Source organism: Kogia breviceps, chromosome 17 (genome assembly GCF_026419965.1).
Source record: "Kogia breviceps isolate mKogBre1 chromosome 17, mKogBre1 haplotype 1, whole genome shotgun sequence".
In the NCBI taxonomy this organism is placed as follows: Eukaryota; Metazoa; Chordata; class Mammalia; order Artiodactyla; family Physeteridae; genus Kogia; species Kogia breviceps.
Genome location: NC_081326.1, coordinates 14,435,871 through 14,450,790, shown reverse-complemented (window position 1 = coordinate 14,450,790; position 14,920 = coordinate 14,435,871). Strand labels below are relative to the sequence as shown.

Below are 14,920 nucleotides of genomic sequence, written 5' to 3'. Positions count from 1 at the left end.
ATTTCAAAGTAATTGTTCATTTTCATTCTCAAAGCTCTTTTCTTATCAATTCCTGCCAGATGGCATTTCTCCAGAAATGCAATCTAATTTTTATGGAATAATTTGCATAACTTAGAATTTAACTGAAACTATTTTTAACACCTACATATGACAGTCGAAAGTAACTGTTGCAAGTAATTAACATAATTTGAAAGTAACAGCTGCATATGTGTTAAACAGTTTCTTAAAATTTACTCTATAAAAATTATTTTTGGAAGAACTCTTTACTGGAAAAAACTAGTACGGTGATTGTTTTGAACGGATCCTACAGAGAAATGAAGAAAGGAACACAGTAGCAGTTCAAGATGTGTGTTAGTCACAAATAACTCAGTTTCTTTTAAGAAGGATATTATAACTACATGTAGTATGTATGTTTCAATACAAATAGTCCTCTCTTTTTGCCCATAAGAGGATTCAAAACGTAATTTTTTAGCCAACTTGAATATATGAAGTTTCAGGGAAGTGTGGATGAAATAGCCAAATGTTTTATTTCTAGTATCAGTTTAATTGGTTTAATTATCCATACATATAATTGTATATCATATAAAGTATATTAAATTAGAAAAATGCTTTTTCCTACTTCATGAGGGTTATGTTCATGCTTCAACTTTGTTAACATCTGTCCTTCATCACTAGAGCTACTCTTTGACTCATCTAAGTCAGTTTTTCCAGAGTACATACATCATTACCTCTGTCTTACTGATTCCTCCACTAGACCTCTCTAAGCATTTAGAAGTGACATTGATTGAGGTTTCTCAGGCTATGTATCTTACCCAAACATTTATTTGTTGTTCAGAATAAAGTAATTGATACACATCCCGGTATTATGAGAGCTTTGAACACATTTACATATGAGACAGCTCCGTCTGTTGTTTAGGGGCAAATCTTTGCCTTATATTTGGGCATATATGTGATATTCAGTTTAAAGTTAATTTTTCAGTTCAGTGTAGTTAAGAAAAGCATTTTCTTTAAAAAACAGAAGTTTACTAAAGTATATGGCTGACCTTTTTAATAAAAACATGTTGGAATAACAAATGAAAATGTCACCTGAAGTTATTTATAATTTTAGAATTTGTTTTGATTTAAGTGTACTATGTTTATTAGATTTTCCATGAAAAAATGAAGCTATCAGAATTTTAAGTCATCACTCTATGACTTCATCCTTATATAAACTACTTGAACGTTAGCATTAAAGATAGATAGGAACTTGGCAATGCTTTTCTAATAATTCAGTTTCATTATATATTTTTTTCATTCAAGTGTAAAAAAAGTTTGCTAATCTTTAAACAAACAAATACATAAAACCTCATTTCTGGTTCCTGGTAACAAAATCATAGGATGATGTGTGAAAATGTCTTGAAAAACCAAAATCGCCTTTTCTCATCCATGTTTATATTCATCTAGACTCTAGATTCTAGAACAGTGATGAACTGCCCGTGGATAGCTTACTGACTCCCTAGTTGAAATCTCACATGGCCAGTGAACTGATATGTGCCAACATTTCACCCAGCCTTCTCTGTTCTCCCTGAGCCCCAGGGAAACGTGTAGGCCCCAGGGACCCTGGTGCTGGGCAAGGTCTTTATTGTTGGCCATAGACATGTAAACCCCAGAGGGGCTATAACCCCATGAGGATTGAAGAATGTCAGAGGAGTCTGGCCTAGAACAGGACTGCTGAAAGCAGCCATTTTCTAAATGAAATCTAGAAAAGATTTCTCATTTTAAAAGTCACGCTACATCATGCACATGACCTTTGTATTGTTACTGTGGGAATGCCTTTAGCTCGCGTTCTCCACCACTTCTTGTGGTGGGCTCCTCCCTGTCACTCATTTATTTTGACACACTGCCTCTGGTTAGGCTTTGAATATGCAAACATTGCTTTAGAGACACTGGTCAGTTTGTATACAGCTGAAGTTTCTGTTACTTAGAAAAAGGATTCTTAATACTCTGTCCTTTTGAAAGTTGAAAAAACTTGTAAAAGCTCTTGCTGGGCATTTGATGGTTGTGAAGATGGAAGCTGTGATGGTAGTTTACTTTCCATTATTGACTCATCTGGTCTGCTATCAGAAAGGCAGGGCTGAAATGCAAAGTTGAACCTGAATTTAGGGAAGAAGCTCTGGATTTTTCTTTACCTAATGGCAAGCACAACCTTGCCTCACTTAATTAAGGACAAGAAATATAAAAGAAATGGAATGGCTTTTTGAAATGTAGTGTGTTTGTAATTTATAATAGTGTTTTTTGTCAGAGAACAGAAAAGATAGGCATCTTATGTTCTCTGCTAAATGGCTTATTTTTAAAACTTATTTGTGTTTATTCTTTAAAATATATATATATATATATATATATATATTTAATCCTCCCAAGCAGTTACACTGCTCTGGGTTTTCCAGCAAATTAGTTTTTTACATCGATTTACACAAGTTGTTATGTAGTAAAATGAGTTTAGTGTTCAATCAGCAATTAAAAAACAAAAAAGCTTTTATTATAAGTATTGGGGGTCCCCCTAGTGTTGTTTTCCCCTCAGAAATTTGGAGCATTGTTTAACACATATGAAGGAAGGAATATGGCAGTATTTCCCATATGTAGTCACTTATATGCCACCTTGCTGCAACTTAAAATGTTTTATTTAAAATTATAATGAAAGTTTGTTTTCTTGTATACTATCTAAAATCATTTTGTGTGGTGCCAATGATATACACACCACACAGCATATCAAATTGCAGTTATAACCCTACAGCTGAGCTGGTCTGAAATGACTATAAGAGAATGAAGAGGCTTTCTTGTGGTTGAACTTCACCATGTTGTCTCGACACCTTTCTCCCTCTCTCCTTTGGTAAGGAGAAGTAGTTCATTGGAAGTTTGAAAATTATGTGGAGAGAATCTTCAGACAGCCTATTTTCAGAGATATTTCTCTCTCCAGTTGGAGACTCCACTGTAAACTTGGTATTATGTCTTGGGAGTTTTCCCTGAGAGACCCAAAGTGTAGGACTCTATATAGTTCTAGTCAACTGTTGTATGTTCTACCTTTCTAACACTTGATCTTTGTAGCATTCTTAGTAGAAAAGAGTTTTTAGTTTCAAAACTATACTTGTAAACTCTACTCTTTCTCAGAAGATTTGGTCAAGTAACTCCCTACTTGAAATGTAGGCAGCAAAAAGAAGACCAATAGAGACCTGCTCAACTCGGTTATACGCCAGAGATGAGTCTAGTGAGGTTCCAGATGAATGCAGCTCAGTCTGCCAACATCAACCACCATTTTAGTCATTGTAATTAGAGCCGCAGTACATGAATAGTGCTAACCAGGCTAATAGAGCCTTGTAATATAAATGTGCCAGGCTAATAGAGACATATATATATCAATATATGTGGTAAACTGCCAAAAGAGCAGAAATGAGAGGTACAGGCATTTCATAAATTAACAAGTGTTTATTGGGCCTATCACTGTTCATATTTTGCAAACATTTTTTACTGCAACCCAAAATGAAAAACTAGAGTTTATATCATAATTCTGTATGTGTGTGTGTGTATGTGTGTGTGTAAAATCTGGATTAAAATTTTCATGAAACAATGCAATGTGCTATACACTCTAGCATATTTTATTCTATTTCGTATTCCGGAACATGTTAGGGTGACCCCCTAAATCGATTTCATGATATACTTATGTCTTTGAAAACCACTGTTTCTGAGATAACCAGGTCACTAGGGACTATAGAAGAAAAAAAGAGAAGCAAAAGTAAAATCTGGATACCTGGCTTACAGGTTATTAAGAGGAGAAAGAATATGCACATAGAATGTATCCTAAGTGAGAAGATAAACTTTAACCTTCGATTTTAATGACTTGACCGATAATGAAATGAAAGGGACTAAAAGCGTGAGCTAAAAACTGTGAATACGATTTAGGTAAACAAAAGCATCTCTGCTGGTATAAACATAGCAGTTTTAATAGTACAAGGACATTATGGTTATTAATATTGTGTCATTTAATAAGCGTTTATTATAAAAAGAACCACTCAGTACTGAAAGGGATTTGGAGTTCATCTGATTCAGGCAAACCCAGCTGTTACTCACACTTAGATGAGTAGCTGAAGCCGGGAGAGGTTAAAGAACTGCGGCTAATTGGGGTGAGCATTCAGGAAGGGTGCGGGGCAGAGTACCCTTCAAGTCTTCCTCTGTGACAGTGCATTTTCACTCTGCTACACTGCTCCTAAGAACAGAAGTGCTTCCCCATGTTTTACTCTACTGTGCAATTTTCTGTTTACAGGAAGATATTCCTCGTCAGCTCGTCTACATTGGTCTTTACCTCTTTCACATTGCTGGAGCTTATCTTTTGAAGTGAGTTGGGATTTTCCTTGGGTGTGTATATGGACTGGGCAGATCGTATGCTAATCTGTCTTAATTCCTAATTAATCTTTTCATTTTAAATGTGTTCTTTTAACAGCTTGAATCATCTAGGACTTGTTCTTTTGGTGCTGCACTATTTTGTCGAGTTTCTTTTCCATATTTCCCGCCTGTTTTATTTTAGTGATGAAAAGTATCAGAAAGGGTAAGTTGTTGAGCCGTTCTATTTCTTGTGTAATTAAAGTCAGTGCCTGTGTTGCCAAGGACCATGCTATTGGCGATTATATTGTGTTATAACCTGTTAGTAGCAGCTTTAAATAAAGTGACCCTGTTTAGCTGTTGATGTTGGTATTTTGTTCTCTAAAATAGAGACTTTCTTAGCTAGAGAGATACTGTACTGGAACTTGTAATTTTGAGGGTTGAGGGTTTACTTTTCTGAGATAACTTCTCCTATCTTGTTTAAGTGCACGTTTTTCTTTTGGAGAAGGAAGAATGAGGAAGAATGACCTTTCAGAAGAAGTTGAAATAATAGATTATAGAGCCTTAAAGATATTAAAATACTTTGATACTTTGGGAAAATTGAACTGGAACGGAATTGAAGTGATATGATTTGTAAAGAGTGTGAAGCCTTTAACAAAACAAACAAAAAAAGTAAAACTGGGACTCTCATGAGAATTGAGTACACAGCTTTTGTTTTATCCAGCATTTTCCGAAATTGTTCTATATACCAGTAGTTCCGAGAATCATTAATAGTTGTTACACACACAGAAAAAAGATCAGCTAAACAAAAAATATCAAACATTTCTTTACTGGACTTCTAGAACCTGAAATAATGCTGATATGTTATATATCTTCAAGAATGTGATATAATATGAAGCATTTCCCTTATATTTTATTTCAGAATCCTTTTTTCAGAACAATAAGAAATGTTGTTTTAATATGCATTTACTTAACAGGAATCTGATTTCTACTAGGATCTTTTCTTATCTTTGCAATTCTGTGAATCTGACTGTGACATTTTTCTCAGATTTTCTCTGTGGGCAGTTCTGTTTGTGTTGGGAAGACTTCTGACTTTAATTCTTTCGGTACTCACTGTTGGCTTTGGCCTTGCAAGAGCAGAGAATCGGAAGCTGGATTTCAGTACTGGAAACTTCAATGTGTTGGCTGTTAGGTAGAGTTGATTTAATATTTTTCTCACTTTGCACTACTATATAGTATGTATTATCCGTTTACAATGTGAATCATCTAAAAATAAAGGGATAAATACAGGGGTTAGGATAAATAGTCATTTGATTTGATTTCATACCTGTTAACGATTTCATGTCCAAACTGAAGTACTAAAGCATTTATTTAACTTCTGGGGTTAATCATTAGCGGGATAATTACTTATTAACATAATCTTGTCAACTTAGTGGGAATTTAGCACTGAGTTAATCCTGTCAAAGCAGGATAGACTACTTGATTCAATGGCATTGTTTGGATGCACTCTCATTTTCTGTTTATTGCTTCATATTCTCAGAATTGCTGTTCTGGCATCCCATTTTCTGTTTATTCCTTCATATTCTCAGAATTGCTGTTCTGGCATCCATTTGCATTACCCAAGCATTCATGATGTGGAAGTTCATTAATTTTCAGCTTCGGAGGTGGAGAGAACATTCTACTTTTCAGGCACCAACTGTGAAGAAGAAACCAACAGTGACTAAAGGCAGGTCTTCTAGAAAAGGAACAGGTTTGTATTCAGTAAGCAGTGAAAACCTTGCAGTAGGAAACTTTTTTTTTTTTTTTTTTAATGTTTTGGGGTCTTATTTATCATCTTGTTAAGACTTAAACTCTTATAAAGGAGCGTTTATTCTACTTATTAGCAAAATTAGAAACAAAATCATTTTGCCCCATCCTACAGTTTGTTGGTCAGTTATTCTCCTCAAAAGCTGTCCACTAAGTTCCCTCTGACAAGTTTTCCAGACTTGATGACTTTGAGCCAGTATAGACCAATGTGTATGTACATGGGCAGTTTTAGTGAATAACTAACCTGGAGAGTGATTGTACTTTCAAGCATCTTGCTCATATTTAAAAAACAAAACTTTTTTTCAGCCCCTTCCCTTCTGGCCTTTAGTCCCAAGTGGAACACCTTTTTTTTTTTTAATAACTTTTTTTTAATAACTTCCGATTGTTTGATCCTTCATCTTTGAGTCTGCATCTCACCTCTTTTCTCCTTCTGACCTTTGACTGAAAATGCATTGACAGTAATTTTTTTTCAACTTGTGTTAATAGTTGGAACTGTAACACAAGGAGTTCCATTAAAAAATATATATCAACTGTGGTTTGCTCCTTATAAGTCTTTATAGCTGGTAGTTTATGTCCTCTAGTCCTATCCTTATTCAGTCTTGGATCAGCAACTCTTTTTTTTTTTTTTTTTTTTTTTTTTTTGTGGTACGGGGGCCTCTCACTGTTGTGGCCTCTCCCGTTGTGGAGCACAGGCTCTGGACGCACAGGCTCAGCGGCCATGGCCCATGGGCCCAGCCGCCCTGCGGCGTGTGGGATCCTCCCGGACCGGGGCACAAACCCGTGTCCCCTGCATCGGCAGGCGGGCTCTCAACCACTGCGCCACCAGGGAAGCCCATATCAGCAACGCTTGACCCTTTGCATGTCATATAAATTTTACTGCATCTTGGTCAGTTTTCACATACACAAATAGCTTCACTGGGGTATTGGATTGATATTACATTGAATCTGTAGATCAGTTGAGGGAGAATTGAGTATATCAACCCATGAACATGATATATACCTCCCACTTATCTAGATTATCTTTAATTTCTCTCAGTCATATTTTTTAATAACTGCTTTATTGGAATATAATTCACACACCATAAGTTCACCCTTTAAAGTGCACGTTTCAGTGGTTCTTAAGTATATTCACCATTAGCAGTCATTTTCCATTCCCTCCATTCCCCTGCCCCTGCCAGCCTCTTACCTGTTTTCTGTCTCTGTATTTTAGCCTTTTCTGGATATTTCCTCTCAGTGGAATCATACAGCATGTGATCTTTTGCAGCTGTTTCTTTCACATAGCATATTTTTAAGATTCATACATGTCGTAGCATGTACCGACACTTCATTCCTCTTTATGGCCAAATAATATACCAGCGTATGGATATACTATGTTTTGTTTATCCGTAAGTTGACTGACATTTGGGTTGTTTCCACTTTTTTGGCTACTGTGAATGATGCTGTTAACATTCACGTACAAGTTTTTGTTTGAGCGCCTGTTTTTTGCTGTTTGGGATATATAACTAGGAGTGGAATTGCTGGGTCATATGATAGCTGTATATTTAACATCTGGTGGGAACTGCTAAACTGTTTTCCAAAGTGCACCATTGTACACTCATTGTTTTGCGTGTTGATATCCAGTTGTCCCTGCACCGTTTGTTGGAAAGACTAATCTTTATTGAATTGTCTTGATACTCTTGTTGAAAATCAGTTGATCATAAAAGCAAGAATTTAATATTTGTGGACTCTCTATTCTAGTCTCTTCATCTCTGTGTCTATTCTTATGCCCTTGTCTTGATTACTATAGCTTTGTAGTAAGTTTTGAAATCAGGAAATGTGAGTCTACCATTTTTATTTTTTTCATGTTTTGGTTATTCTGGGTGCCTTGCATTTCCATATGAATTTTAGGATCAGCTTGTCAATTTCTGCAGAAAAGCCAGCTGGCCTTTGATATGGATTATCTTGAATCTGTAGATTGCTTTGGGGAGTATGAACATAGATGTCCTTCCATCTTTTAGGGTCTTCTTTCATTTCTTTCAATTAAATTTTATAGTTATCAGTGTATAAGTCTTGCACTTCTTCATTAAATTTATTCCTAAATATTTTAGTCTTTTCAATGCTGTTGTAAATAGAATTGTCGTAATTCCCTTTCTGGATTGTTCATTGCCAGTGTATAGAAACACAGTTGATTTTTGCATAATGATCTTGTATCCTACAACATTGTTGTGCTTATTAGGGTTTTTAGATTTTACTTTACTATTTAATTCTAGTACTTTTGTGGATTCCTTTGCATGTTCAGTATACAGGATCATGTCGTTTACAACTAGAGATAGTTTTACTTTTTCCTCTCTGGTCTGGATGCCTTTTATTTCATTTTCTTGCCAAATTATCCTGGCTAGAACCTCCAGAACAATTTTGAATAGAATTATTGAGAACAGATATCCTCATATTATTCCTGATCTTAGCAGGAAAACATCTAGCCTTTCACCATTATGTATGATGTTACCTGTGAGTTTTTCCTAAATGGGCTTTTTCAGGTTGAGAAAGTTTCCTTCTGTTCCTACTTTGTAATTTTTATCATGAAAGGATGTTAGATATTGTCACGTGCTTTTTCTGCAACAATTGAGATTATCAAATGGTTTGTGTCCTTTATTCTATTGATATGATGGATTAATATTAATTGATTTTTTAATGTTAAGCCAACAATGCAGTCCTGGGATAAATCTCACTTGGTCATGTATATAATCCTCTTTAGATGATGCTTGATTTGGCTTGCTAGTATTTGGTTGAGGATTTTTACATCTGTATTCATAAAGAATATTGATATGTATTTTTTGGTAATGTATTGATTTTCAAATGTAAATCCAGTCTTGCATTCCTGGCATAAACCCAAGTTGATGATGACAATATATCACTTTTGCTGGATGGGTTTTTTCAATATTTTGTAAAAATAGGATTTTTTGCATCTGTGTTTATGTAAAAGATTGGACTGTAGTTAGCCCTTTTCTGGGGTAATATCCTTGTCAGGTTTTGATACAAGTTATGTTGGCTTTATAAAAAGTATTGGGCAGTTTTGTCCTTCTTGTAATGCCAGCATTATTTCTTATTTAAATGTTTGGAAGGGTTCACCAGTGAAGCTATCCAACCTAGACTCTTCTTTATGGGAAGATTTTTAACTACATGTTCACATTCTTTAATAGATAATAGGATTATTCAGATTTTCTATTTCTTATTGTTTCTCTTTTGGTAAATTGTGTTTTTCAAGTATTTATCCATTTCATTTAAATTTGAAAAATGTATCGATGTAAAATTATTCATAATATCCACTTATCTTATTAATGCCTGTAGAACAACAGTGATTCCCATTTTTCATTTCCTGTGTAAGTAGTTTATGCCTTTCTCTTTTCTTCTTCCATCAGCCAAGAACCAACATTTGTCTTCTTTTGCTGATTGTCTCAGTTGTGTCATTGATTTCTGTTCTTATTTCCCTTTCTTTGGGTTTAATTTACTGTTTTGTTATTTGTGGTACCTTATGGAAATAAATCATTGATTTTTCATCCCTTCTCATGAATTACTTGCAATTAAGGTCAGACTTCCCTTTCAGCAATGCTTTACTCTTATTTCACAGGTTTTGATATATCTCTTTCATTATCATTCAGTTTCAAGTATTTTATAATTCCAGTTGTGATTTCTTCTTTGACCCATGGATTATTTATATATAAGTAAATTGTGTAGTTTACAAATACTGTATTTGGGCATTTCCTAGGTTTTGGGGGGTTTTTTCCTACGGATTTCTAGCTTAATTCCACTGTGGTTAAAGAACATACTCTGAATGATTTCAATTCTTTGAAATTTGTTGATACTTTCATTATGTCTCATCACATGTTCAAAATTGATGAATGTTCCATTTGGACTTCAGAAGGATGTGTATTGTGTGTTCGTTGGGTATTCTGTTCTGTAGGTAGGTATCACGTCCATTTGTGATGTCCAGGTTCGTATCTTTACTGACTTGGTGGAAGGAGTTCTGCTTATTCAGTCAGTTACTGCAAAAGGTATTGACCCATTTCTCCTTGTAGCTTGTAAGTTTTTGCTTTAAATATTGTGAGGATATGTTATAGGTATATCAGACTTCAGGGTTGCTATATAAATCCCTGTGGGATTTGTCCTTTTTTATTGTCACATGTCCATCTTCATCTCTAGCTTGTCTGAATTTACTCCAGTTCACCAACTATCTTGTGATAAAGTGTTAGCATGCTCTATCTTTTCCTGTGTTTTTCTACTTTAAACCTTTCTTTGTCCTTAAATATAAGTTGTGTCTCTTGTAAGCAGCGTGTAATTGGATTTTAATTTTTTCATCCAGTCTGACGAAATTATCCTTGTTTTTTTGACAGTTATACTATGATGTGCCTGGGTTTGGTTTTCTTTGTATTTATCCTGCTCGGGGTTGTGTAGAGCTTCCTGAATCTTGGCTTGGTTTCTTTTGCCATTTTTGGAAAATTCTTCACCATTATTTCTTCAGATATTGCTTCTGCCCCATTCTCTTTCTCCTGTCCTTCGGGGATTCTAGCACATGTGTTAAACCCTTTTACCCTGTCCTTCTATATCTTTTCGTGCTTTCTGCATTTTCCATCCTTTTTTCTCTGAGTTTCAATCTGAGCATTTTTTCCTAGTTCACTCATTTCTTCTGTTGTGCCTAATCTGCTGTTAACTTTTATTAAATTTATATTTTTAGTTACTGTATTATCCTGCCCTGGGATTAAAGATTTTTGAGTCCTGGGATGAAATTATCTGTCTTTTCATTTATTTTTATTAACCATTGTTCTTTTAATATCCCTGTGTGACAACTCCAGATCTGGATCACCTGAGGATCTATTTCTGATTTTTTTTTTCTCTTGGTTTTCAGTCATTTTGTCTTGTTTTCTGGCACACCTGGGGGTTTTGGGGTTTTTTTTTTTTTTTTTTTTTTTTTTATGAAATCACTTTTTGTAAAACTTTAATTTCTGAGACATTTAAAAAGTCACACTAAAAGTATCACACTAAAAGTAAAACAAACAAGACTGACAATTTGTAAACAAAACACTGTAAACAAAAATAATTTGCCAGTGCATCCAAACATTATTTTTAAGTAAGCAACATTATACCAATTTTTTAAAATTTAAAAAGTCAGTACTGCATGTATCTTCATACTTAGAAAAAATTGTAAGAATTTTGCCTTTATACACTAAATACTGTGCTAACAATATAGAAAGCCACTTGGGGCTTTCACACGATGTAAGCCTATGTTGTTGGCACATAAGGCGGTTACTGAGGCCACGGGGAGGCCGACTGGGCTCCAGCAAAGCCAGGCAGAAGCCGATGGCCCTAAGGTCAGGTTGAATACTGAATGGTTTGTGTAAAAGTACGCAGAGGCTCTGGATGAATTAGTAGAAGCTCTGGGTCATTCTGTGTCACTAAAGCTGATCTATTTCCAGTTTGTCCTCATTCCTATGACATCAACTATTTCTAAGGGCTTTCTTCTCTGGTGGGCCCCAAATTCGTATTTTTGTCTCCCTATCATTGTGAGACTTCCCAATTCTCTCTGTAGCTTTATTCTTTGTTAGGAGTTACTTTCTGCTTGATTTCTCTGAGTCTTGCTTGGTGAGTGCACGTTTAGTAGTTGGCAAATACCTTGAGGGAGAAATATACTTAGCTGACTTGGTTTTTTCCCAGTGCCTTCAAATAGCCATTTTTGTGTTCGCCTTTTGTGGATATTTTTGGAGGGAGGGTTAGGGTTGGTCTGACATCAGTTATTCCATCATAGCTTGAAGAAGGCGATTATAACACTCTTAAACATAAGAGTTATCATCCTAAACACCAATTTTTTAATACGTTGGAAAGAAACACATCCCCAAGAACTTCCCTTGTCTGCTGTCCAGTGTGAAAATGTTCCTTTTTTTCTACCAAAAGTATTGCTCTGCAGACTATTTTATAGTTCTTCTAATTGTTTTTAGAGTTTCTATCTTCTTTTTTTTTCCTACCTTCAATAGTAGTTACTTTCCTTTTTTAACTATTTTTTAAATTGAGATGTAGTTGACATATGTAATTACTTTTAATTTGCTGCTTTCAGTTCATTGTGTTCAACATGTTATCAGGTTTTATGGTTGGTTAAATACTAGTAAAGATTAAGCACTAGTAAGTTTCACCTGAGGGCATAAGAGTATATATTACCTTTTAAATTTTCTTTTCTGAGGGTACCTTTATGTGTAAAAGATAATATTATTTGCACTTACTTAGGAAGTAATCCTGATTTTTTTTCTCTTCTCAGAAAATGGTGTAAATGGAACAGTAACTTCAAATGGAGCAGACTCTCCCCGTAATAGAAAAGAGAAATCTTCATAATGAATTATAATCTAATTGATTAATGTCCCCAAAGAAATCTGCTTTTTACTATATCTTTCAGCACTAGAGATTTTTTTCTGTTCTTGAAAATACAGTTTGTGCTCTTTGATTCTTGCTACTATTGTTTCATGCATTTTTTAAAGGGCATTTGAGGGGAGGATGATTACTAGGAGTGAAAAAAATACTTCAGCTTAGACTAAGCTACCTGCCTTCAAAATAGTTTAGGGACCACCACCATATTTTATTTTATTTTGTTTTTTATCTTTCAGCATTTTTCTAATGATTTGAAGAGAGAACTATTTACAAAAATTCTGCATATCAGTGATACAATTTCTTGCTCTCACCAATTTTTTATATTAGCAAGATGGCCTGTTCCAGCAAGGTCATATTTTTTAAGTTATCTTTCAGGGCAAAATGGAAATCATATAAAGTTGGATGTCCAACTTTAATATGTTTTCAGTGTTCTCTAATTTTTAGGAATTTTTGTAGCCTTTACACTTGGGGAAAAAGATTTGTAAATTCACCAAAATACTTGTGTGCTTTATTTTATAGTGGTTGTTAATGTTATTTACATCCCCATTTTTTTAAGGGAGAAAAAACATACTTTTGGTTGTGGCGTGTGAAGATTTATTGCCATATATGTTGAATCAAAATATATTAACATAAAAGTACTTGTGAAGTAAAATCTTTCTTGTGCATTTTCAACACTTGTAAACTGGAAATCGGAAAATTAAATATTTACTATAAAGAAGAAAATTTGACCATAGCCCTTTTTGATATGTTTATTAATAATAATTCTTAATGGGGCTTGTCATAAGTTTGATACACACAGCCGCTTAGAAAAATGCTGTTTAACCTGAAAACCCTTTTAAAATATAATGCCTACTTGATTTATATATGTAAAAAGATGTCAATATTTGGAAAACATTTAATGCACTAGCCTCAAATTGAAAATTCAGGTGGATAAATAGTCTTACAAAAGACAATGCTTTATGTTATAACTGTAGCTTTGGTCCCATCCTTATTTGAGAAACATTTATCTGTATAAAACATATTTTTGGATAAATATATATATATATATTTGTATCTCTATAGAAAGGCTCTAAAAAACATTTGAGTAAAATATTTGGTTCCCTTTTCTATGATTATCCTTTAAAATCTTTATAGCTCTATCTGGGTTTTTGTCGTCTCTACAGGACATATATATCACTCCTTTCAATGTTCACATTTTGTTCCCCACTTCTCACTTTTGTCACCAGCTAATGTTTGCGCCATTTTTAGTATAAAAGTTGCAGACCTGATAGGTCTGCAGTTTACTCAGTTGCCATGCTGCTAGAAAGTCGTGCTTTCTGTTTCCGGCTGTTTACCTACTTCCTGGAAAAAGTAGTAGCTCTCTGTAGCGTCATGGAGTTTCAGTGGAACCAGATCTCTGCCATTGAAAGCTGGCATTATATTGAACTATACATTGAGAAATCAATCAGAATAAAAATTTTTACTTTCACAAGCTGTATCTTGGATGTTTCCTTTGTTGTTAGCAAACGTTATGCTATTTTTAGTGTCTAATCTCATTAAAATGTACACATTGAAAGAGTGTACTTCTGATAAACATTTAGAACAGCCTTTCCTAAAAAATGTGTTCTACCAAAAAAGATGATTAGTTTCATATATTATTAATGAGGGCAACTGTGAGAAAAAGTGGTTTATAACCAAATTCAGGGACTATTGAGTTAAACAAACTTAAAGGTGTCTTTTTTACTGCAGGACCAGTCATCCTTTGTATGCACACGTGCTTCCTGAGGCACCTACAATGACACAGCATGCAGTGTCTCCACACTCACTTGAGGAAACTTCTTTCTATGAAATCACATACAGCATATGCTATGTGTTCTTGTGTTCTACAACATATGCTGTGGGTTTGGGGGGTGGGGGGAAGCCCTTGGTATGTAGTTAAAACTTTACAGAACACATATATACACAAGTGTAATTGTAAATAGTAAGCCCTAGATCCCCTCCTCCGAGGAAAGTCTCCATGGGCCCCCCAGATCCTGCAGACGCTGCTGCTGTCACCCGGCCTCTGGTCAAACTTTGAAGCCTGATGGGAAGCATCAGGGCAGGACCATGAGCCCGGACAGCTGTCTTACTGAGTGACCTTGAACTAGTTGCTCTGCCCTTCTGGGGTCGTCCTTCCCTCCATAAAAGGGGGGATATAGCTGTGAGTAGTCCAGGTGGACTATTCTGGAACAAATGTATTAACTACATTCTTCTAAAGTTAATCGTACACAGTCCTTAAATTCAGAACTAATCCTGGAGCAAATCTTGTATAGATGAGGAAATGGGAGAGAAATGCTTTGTTGCACAGACGTTGGCAATAGCCATTGACACCCTGTATCTCCAAGGTGTTGCC

General features: G+C 35.0%; 1 protein-coding gene across 2 annotated transcripts in view; it reads left to right on the top strand.

Annotated features, from left to right (window-relative positions):
* The window catches only part of TRAM1 (translocation associated membrane protein 1), a 30,063-nt gene extending 16,043 nt beyond the window's left edge, over positions 1-14,020 (top strand). For both annotated transcript variants that reach the window (XM_059043646.2, XM_067017574.1), the window contains exons 7-11: positions 4,298-4,368; positions 4,475-4,579; positions 5,402-5,545; positions 5,943-6,103; positions 12,443-14,020. In XM_059043646.2, coding sequence (XP_058899629.1) covers positions 4,298-4,368; positions 4,475-4,579; positions 5,402-5,545; positions 5,943-6,103; positions 12,443-12,516 — 555 coding nt within the window. In that variant the 3' untranslated portion in view covers positions 12,517-14,020. The remainder of the gene's footprint in view (positions 1-4,297; positions 4,369-4,474; positions 4,580-5,401; positions 5,546-5,942; positions 6,104-12,442) is intronic.
* Positions 14,021-14,920: the final 900 nt, after the last annotated feature.